At 36.6% G+C, this 9,206-nt stretch overlaps 1 protein-coding gene across 1 annotated transcript in view; it reads left to right on the top strand.

The window, feature by feature from the left end:
- The first annotated feature begins 1,593 nt into the window (after positions 1-1,593).
- The window catches only part of IFT80 (intraflagellar transport 80), a 52,028-nt gene continuing 44,415 nt past the window's right edge, over positions 1,594-9,206 (top strand). The window contains exons 1-2 of the mRNA XM_009703837.1: positions 1,594-1,630; positions 2,389-2,610. Of these exons, the coding sequence (XP_009702139.1) occupies positions 1,594-1,630; positions 2,389-2,610 (259 nt within the window). The remainder of the gene's footprint in view (positions 1,631-2,388; positions 2,611-9,206) is intronic.

Raw genomic sequence — 9,206 nt, 5'->3', positions numbered from 1 at the left:
CAGCAGGTGAGCTGTGCGACATAAGGGTGAGCGTTCGGCCTTGTAGGTGCACGTACAGAGTGTTTAAACCGTTTTCAAAAATTATAATAAAGTTCTGGTCTTGTCTTTGAAAGGAAAATAACAGAACTCCCATGTAGAGGGAGCAGGGAGGGAGTGCAAGCTGGAAGCTGACAACAGCGACATGCCTGCTGGAAACTCTTAAGTGAGAAATAAACGAAAACTACCAAGCAGCAACTGAAAAGCTGGGTTTAGCAAGGTGTGGTGTGCACAGAAAATAGAAGCAAATAAGATCCATGCATCCAAAGAAATGTGAGATATTCGGTTAAGCAGGAGAGATGCTTACATTAAAGTGGAGACTAAATCTTTAATACTGTTTTACTCCGTGCTGTTTCTGCCATATACAAATCTTATGGTTTATGTTTGGGGATTTAGTTTCAGAATTTGTGGCACAAAGACTAGCCCTGCAACTGAACAGGTATATGCAGGTGCTGAACAATGGCATTGCTGCCATACATAAGTCAAGGACATGATTAAAAGGCTACTGTGAAAGTTTACTACAAACTCAGGGCCCTTTTAAATGCCTTGGTGATGAGATGCCCTATGCAGTTTTTGGATAAGGGTAGGAGAAGGAAATTAGATGTTCAAGTATGAGAGATATAATTATTTAAAAATAAAAATAACTATCATGTATGTTGATCAATTAATGTAAAGTAGGGTCAAAACTATCTTATTTTATTCTTTGGGCACACAAAATTATGTTTTAGGACTCTTATCCTTTTAATGTTTCTTAAATTCTGCATAGTAACTGTTTGACACACTGTAATTTTTATGGCAAAAAAATTCCAGAAGATTGGAAGACCACATTGTGCATCATAAGGGTCTCCTCAGAGTATATAATCTGCTCCCTCCCTCTCGCTCTCACTTCTTTCTATCCTGGAAGACAAAAAAGTTTTAAGTGGATCAGTGCGTCTACACTGTCCAGGCACATGCACACAAAGGCTTTTGCTATCCCAGGAGGGAAGGGGAGACAAGAGGGTGGACTCTATTGAACTGCTTTTGGAATTACTGTGTTGCAGTAAAGTATTATGGACGTTACAGGTAGGGGTGGATGAAAGACTAGGGTGTTGTGTCATTTTGTCACAGCAGGATTATTTTCATAGGATGGCTTTTTCCTCTAAATTTTCCCACAGTGGCTCTCGCTAAGCATGAAGTTGTTTGAAAAGTTTGCAATTCCAGGTTTTCCCTTGCTACCTTCATGGCTATATGTCAGCACAAGAGAACTTCAGTGTTTCAACCTATAATGTTTCAGCAATGTGTTCCTAGGATCACTTGTTCTTTGAATTGTCCAGTGTGTTTATACTAAGCGATCAGTAAAAGTGGAATTGGGTACTGTACAAACAGAAATCCCTTAAAACTCAGGTCTGTTTTGGTGCTTATTTTGCCACAGTACTAATGTAGTATTACTTATTTCAAAACTGTTTATTTTGGTGTTTGTCTTCCTTTTTAATTTTGGGTACTTATATATGTGTTTGTTTTATTACAGTTATAACATACATACATATCTTTTTTTAGTTCTCCATCTGAATAACTGAAATGAGACTGAAGACTTCACTTTTAAAGGAACCAAAACATATCCTTTGTCTCAGAATAAACCGTACAAAAGCATGTGAATTCTGACTAGCCTCTCTTCTGGAAAGGATTTCTTTATCATAAATGTCATAATAAAATATTTGCAAATTGCAGGTGGCTTTTTTTTTCATTTTGTTTTCTTCACCTTGCCATTCAGTGCAGCCTTTAAGGGCAATGTTTTAAGAGATGTTGAACGATCTTAGAGTAATACCTTCCCTTTAGAAGCTATCAGTGTTTTCCTAGAAAGTTTTGAGGTTTTTTTACTTTCTTGGTTGTAGTGACAAGTTAAAAGCTTTTCCAGACAGTAAATAAAAGTAGTGCTATATCTACTTGCTTGTAATAAGACATGCATGTAGCAGATGTAAACAAAATTGTGATTTTCCTACTGATAAATTAGATGTGTCAACAATTTATGTGATGTGGTGTTAATAAACCAACACATTTGAATGACTGCACTAAGGCCCTTCTAGAGGTGTAACTCAACGTTTCAGCTATGTTTCAATAAGTATGTATCATAATAAGAATTATGGTTTTACATGATACAGTTTATTTTTTCCTGAATTTCTATCAGCTCTTTTCTTGACGCAAGAGCAAAAAAAAGAATGAAGAATCATATTTTCTTTATATAAAACGTTCCATGTAATCTTATCAAAATAATTGTCCCCTACTGTTCCTTCAGTTTCGTATAGCCTAGATGAGATATTTTGTAAGCTTATTTTCAATAATTAAAATTTTTAGATTTCCTTAATTTAATTAAACATAAAGAATTAGTTAGCTGTGTGGGATGGACTACAGCTGATGAGCTATATTCCTGCAGTGATGATCACCAAATTGTGAAATGGAACCTTTTAACTAGTGAGACTACTCGAGTAGTGAAACTTCCAGATGATATTTATCCCATAGATCTTCACTGGTTTCCCAGAAGTACAGGTGGGAAGAAGCAGTCCCATGCCGAGAGCTTTGTTCTAACAAGTTCTGATGGTAAGTCGATTTAGAATATTTATAATTTCATACCACTTTGTGCTTATGTCACTCAAATACATGAGAAATTATTTGCTATTAAATAGTCTGCAATAAAGCAATTTCAAATGCTGGTACACCAGTTGCACTGGTGTAGAATTAATAGTTGTTTCAAATTTAATACACTGCATTGCTATAATTTTCTCTGATACAACATTATCAAACATACCTCTGACAGGAGATACATATTTTTTTAATGTAAGGACAACTTCTACCATATTTTTTCAATTTCATAAACCAGTAGCTTTAAATATGTCTGTACTGCATGCCTACACAGATACCAGATCACTGGTAGTTAGGAAAACTGATAACAAAGTTACTGAAATTGCTTAACCGTGATGTTTAATATCAATGTAGTCCATTTCTTGGACATATTACAAGAGCACGTCTTGCATCTGGCTTCTGTGGAGTCTTGAATATCCCTTTGAAGTATGTAGTTCTGGCTGTCGATGGAGATGCAAGACTAGTATATATGGCCACTATACTGGCAGCTGTATATATACATATGTATGTCCAGTGTGCTGCTATTTGTTCAGTATACTAGTGTATTAATACTAGACTCTATGATCCAATATAGTAGCTGCTGTATTCCAGTGTATGGATTCTGTTTCGTGGAAGGGAGGTGGAAGCAAGAAGGTTTGATGGTTGCTTGGGGTTTTTTTCCTTCCTTGCCAAAGAGACTAGGAATTGTTTTTGCCCGACTCGCACAGTCAAATTTTTCTTCCTGCATGAAGGCAGAAATACTCATATCGCCAGTTCAGTGAAGAAGTTTTAGGTAACTAGTTTCATTACTATTTTACATTTATTATGAAGCAGTCCATACTGTTGAGGTCAGAGTTTGTCTCCTTCTCGGTGCTGTAATAGGGATTAGGTTTTATGTCTCAGAATTTTTCTGTGCATGTTTACCTTTTCTTTAAGGAAAAACGTTTGGACTCTAATTCTTTGTTTGAATAAAATATGGAAAATAATGGTAAAAATAATGTTCTTAACACACACCCCCTATTTCTGTTACAAACCAATCTACTGTGTAGAAACCCTGTAGTTCAGATGGGGGTGTTTCTTCCTGAGCCTACTGTTTTTTAAAAGGTGTTGATCCTCTGTGAAATCTGCTGGTTTACATTGACCTTGTTATAAAAATTGTGTTTGTATAAAAGCTCTGCTAAGAAACAAGTCCTTGGTGTAGACTGGGACTGCCTCACTGATAGTCCACTGGCAAGAACTTGCTGATGGGGTTGGTGTGTTAGTTTTGTGAATGATTTCAAATACTTTCATGTGTTACATCCAAGAACTTGGCATACAGGTGACTTGGAAGACCTGTATGACTTGCTTGCAGAAGTTGGACAGTCCTTACACCCATCCTAACTTTTTATACCTTTATGTTTTACTCAGTTGGTAATGCCATTGAAGGTTTCAAAGTCAATAAAATTATCCTGCTGGTAGTAATCATCATGTGCCACAAAAAAGCAGATCACATCAACATACTAAACTTAGTTTATATTCTTTTGTCACCGGTCAAAGATCTTGGTGGTAAACCTGTATTTCTACACAGATGGTAGTGATGGGAGTTTCTCAACAGTGAACTCAAAGCAATATACTGCTCTAAATCTCTGCCAGCTTTTTCAGGCAGAATAGGTCATGATCAATTGTCGTAGAGAATTTCCATCAGGATAATAGTGGTCATCTGCCCATGACCCTCTTGATAGCTTTCACAGGGACCTATTGATAGTTTTAATGGGACTGATGGATGATTTCCAGCTAACTTCTGCTCATGTTTTGGCCAGAACCTTGATTTTGTGGGTCTAGTATGTTTTCTTTGCTGAGGGGAACTTAGAGTAGGCTTTTGGCTAGCTTCACAATGAGCTTGATGTGGAACAGAAGGTTTGTTACTGGGCATTAGCAGTCTGGAGCTGATAGGTCCAGCATGGCTTTTTGTACGGATGGAGAGGGGTCATATGTATTTGAAGAAGGTAGAGGAAATTCATTCCTTGCATGCAATTTTGGTGATTTCTCTGACTTTTGGCAATAGTTGCACTTAAAAACTAGGAGGGCTGAGAGTTCAGTTCACAGAGCGGAGGCCAAGATTTCTTCAAGATCTTTAGTACTTCCTAAGGAATAAATGCACTGGACTCATGGAACAAAAGCAGGACATCAAAATTTTGGCCAGTGTCTGAAGGTTGGCTCCCTATAGCTTCCTAGATACATATGGGGAGGGAAAATGAGAAGTTTGACCAAGTAGAGTTGTAATTTTTGCAATTCTTGGTGTTGAATTTTACTATGAATTTTAGGCAGCTGGATCTAATGAAGTATTGCTTGTAGAGCTCTTAAGGTGGAAATGGAAGCTTTTGTGATAGCTGGAGTCATTTGTATCAATTACTATCAGCATGCATATATACTCAGGCGAGGCAGGGTTTACCTAAACAAAGATATTCTTCAGAACACCAGTCAATGATCAGTATTAACTGAGCTGATTTATATGGGATTTCTATTTTTTTCTTTCAGTGCTAAACAGGGGATGGAGGGATTTTGGTAGGTCAGACAGTGCTCTTAATTCCTTGCTTTTTTCTGCTTTCTTTTTCTTAGTTTTCGTATTTGTATTTCGGTTTCTGTAAAGTTCTAAATTGTATGTGTAAATAGTGAGGAAAAGAGCAACTGTAGTGAGTCAGGTCTTCTGTTAATTGATTCAGTCAGTTTTCCAGTATTGTTAAAATAGTTTCATAGTATTTCATGTTCTGCTTGAATAATGCTTTGACATTTGATCGAAGAAATATGTAAGGGCTACTACTACCTTCATGAAAAAGATGACTTTTAAAACTCTCCTATGCAATTCTTTTCTCTCATTTTTCTGTTTTTTCTATCACAAAAATATGTAAGGAAAAATAAATCGTATTCATAGAGGTGTTTAGAGAGGTTGAAAGTTGATATTTTTTTTTCAGAGGTGTAAAAAATTAGCATGTTGCAGGAGCTGTGCAGTCAGAAGTCCTTCAGTCTCTATGTGAACCCAGTGCAAATTTAGGTAAGATATCAGTTCTTAAGTGTAATGTCTAGTAGGTATGAATGCTTGCCCTTCTCCTGTAAGTGGATTAAGTGAAACTGCAACAGAGAGCTACAGTTTAGGAATAAAGGTTCATGAATAGCACTGTGTATAGGTAGGCCCCAGAATCTTTTCCAGGATGCATTAGGACCTTTGTAATTAACTACTAGAAGTTGGATTATTTCAAGTGACATAAGTCAATGGCAGGGGTTTAAAGTGAGGGGTTCTTGCAGTTTAGCGGATGATTTTTCTTGCTGCTCAAAATTGTAATTGTGTGTGACCAACAGATTCTAAACCAGTCCTTTAATATTGATCTGCATTTTCCTCGATAAGACTTTTGTGTTCGTTTGCTTGTAACTTTTACCAAACTTTGTCTAACCTAAAGTTATCATCCTAGCATTCTAGCTCATGTTGAAATACTTTATAAAGATTTCATCTACAAGTCATAGTGAGAGGAAGGTCAGGGAAAATGCTGTCTCCTCCATCACAGTAAAAAAAATTAAAGATAACTGAATGAGAAAAAAATTCTGTGAAACATAAATGATCGTGTAGTTCTATCTCTCTTAGAATTCATATGCACATGAGAGTCAGTTCTATCATTGTCCAGCTTTTGGAGATCAGCTTGATTAACTTTCACTTTCTTTGAATGCAGCTGTTTCTTGCTTGCATGCTGCATAAACTGTTTTGGCTATCTTTGCCAACTTTATTGCAGTAGGATTTTTTGGCGTGGGGTTGGTTTTTTTTCTTCTTTTTACGAATGTGTAGGCTCTTCAAATTGTCCAGTTCTCAGCACATCCCTAAGGCTTATCATTTTAGTGGTGTCGTAGCTAGGATAGGTATCGTCTGATCAACGTCTGCAATCCACTGACTTCCCTCCATTTCCCAAGATAACACATCCTTTAGTTCTTCAAGCCAGTTCGGTGATCGGTCGTTAGATAATTTTGTGTTGTTCAGTGAGTTGAGTTTGTATTCAGCACTTGCATTCCTCCTGGACATCTGGGGCCTTTATTGCTATTCCTGTTGTTAGTTTGAATGCTACTGTTTTGCTAGCACAGCACACTGGAAAGTAGAACTGAGCTTTGCTGGATGAACTGCTATTAAAACTAAACGCTTTATGGTTGTTACAGAGCAGTAGATACTCTGCAGTAGGAAGATAACATACGATACTGCAGAAGGAAGATATGATGTAATTTCTGTTTAGGCGAACATAGTAAATCCCGATTTGTTTATATGTTTGTAAAGCGCTAACAGTAAACAAAACTGGATGAAGAAACTTTTTTTTTCCTTAAAGTTTTGTTCCCGAAGAAAATGAGACTTACATGACCGGTACTGTAGGGGGACTTGCTGGCAGGTAATCAGTAACTTTGGGGCTCCTTGGTGGGTTTTATGGAATGAGGCAGCTCTGTGATGGAAAAATGCCCGCTGAGGGGGCAGCGGTGGTCTGGGCTGCAGACATTTCATGCAGGGAGGAGCTGTTATGCTTGCCCTGACGGAAGGGAAACGCTCAGCTCCGGTCCCTTCTTAGGCAGTAGGGAGTCCTGCAACAAAAGTTGGTTTGGTTTGCTGTTTACTTAGGGAATCAGTTATTTTTCCCATAATTAGTTCACAGATCACAAACCCGGAGATATTCAGGTTTTTGTCTTGCACAAGTTAGTACTTTATCTTCTTTCTTGTAGGGATTTTTTTATATAGTTAACTGTTGTTAGGACTAAATGATAAGCTCTTAGCATTGATTGGTAAATTCATCCTGAGCATTCAGTTTCTGGAAATCTGTTCATGAGATGTATTTGCCAAAAAATCCTAGGTTTTTTTTTCTTTTTTTTTTTTTTTCTCAGTGAAATCAAAATACAAAACAGTGCTAACCTAATTTGTGAAAAAATAAATTGAGATAAAAAATTAACATAAAAACTCTCCAAGTTTTTATCTCCTAGTGTAACTTAGCGTTTTCAATAAAGGGAATTTACCTTGTAAAGAATTTTTTTTGTATATGCAAGTGAATTATGGCATTGTAAAAGTGCATGAACGTGTTCTGTTGCTTAATTGCTATTTTCTAAAAACTTTACTTTTAAAATTCTGTTTAACTGTTACTTACATAGCATGCCTTACGTGTCAAACCTGCAATTTTCCTGCAACAGCTAATTCATCTCTGTGATAAGAATTCCTGGAAATTTGCTGAATCCAATGGAAAAGGAGTATAATGTCTTTACAGGGTTGCATTAATTCCTGGTTGAACTCCAGATGTTTATGAAATTAGAGCAAATGTAAATTTAATCCTCTTGGGTTTTCTTGTGAGTTGCATCTCTTGTGGGATATTGTTCTTTTAGTTTCTACTTACATTGATCTTGTTGCTGCTTTTTTACAAAAATAAAGAATATGTTCAGCTTTAAACTGCTTATTAAGCAGAAATCATAAGTGAATAGACCTATTTTTTCAGCTTTTTATGTTATTGATAATTTTACATTAGGTCAGCATTTAAGAGTGTATGAAAAGTAATGAACAAAACATACATGTTTTATATTCTGTATTTGAGCAGGCTGCTAATCTCCCACTTGGAATTCCTCCAAACCTGGAGAGTCACTTTAAGATTGAGGACAGCTTCTGGCTTCAGAACTTAATAAAAGTAAAGGAACAGTATTTTACAAATCTGAGATGTAAAGTAAGATTAAGTTTGTTGAATCACTTCTATCTACTCCAGGCATACAGCTAAAATTTTCCCTTTCTTATTTGTGTGTAAGGCAGTAAGTTCTAATTTGAAAGCCTCTACCACCTCAATGTTAAGTTGAAGAACAGAAGGCAGAGAAATCGATTGAAACGTTGCTTTTGGAGCAACCTCTATGTGTGAATGCAATGAAAAAAGCAGTATCTGATTAGAGTCACATCATTTGACTGTCATCAGTTGGAGATTCATATGTTGAAAAAGTAAAGAAGTTGCAGAAGTAAAGATGATATCCATGAAAACTTGATTTGGCCCTGTTCTGCCTAAGTATTATGATAAAGTTTTTAAATGCATGATCACATTTTTTCCAGATGAATTCTGTCTTAGTGCCTAAGGTGGACCTGCTTTTATATGAAACTGTATTCTTTCCTGGTAGGCTACAATTTGCTGTGTTTCACTATTTGAAAGATACCTTGTGAAAGACGTAAGAGCTTGTGGGGTGGGAAAGGATGCAAAAGACTGGTAGATGAGTTGAATGCTTTCCTGTATAACAGGATTTTATCCTGTACTCTGTGGCATGGCCCATTGTTTTCCTGATAATGTTACCTAAGCCGAAGTATTCAGTTGCTTGCCAACTGTCTGTTCTTTCGTTTTAATTTCTTTTTTCTCTCACATGTTGAGGGGTTTGCTTACGGAAGTATTGAGGTCTCACAGATTCTGCCTGGGTCAGTGGAAGCTATTGTTTCAATAGGTAAAATGCTATAGAATTCTCTTTATCCTTAAAAAAGTAAATCTGAATGTTTCAGATTGGATACTGAAAGTTGATGGATGCCTTTGAGTTAGATCTGTGTATGTTAGCTCCTGATTTGC

This window comes from Cariama cristata, unplaced genomic scaffold (genome assembly GCF_000690535.1).
Source record: "Cariama cristata isolate BGI_N322 unplaced genomic scaffold, ASM69053v1 scaffold7947, whole genome shotgun sequence".
Lineage (NCBI taxonomy): Eukaryota > Metazoa > Chordata > Aves > Cariamiformes > Cariamidae > Cariama > Cariama cristata.
This window is presented reverse-complemented; position numbering and strand designations above follow the sequence as displayed.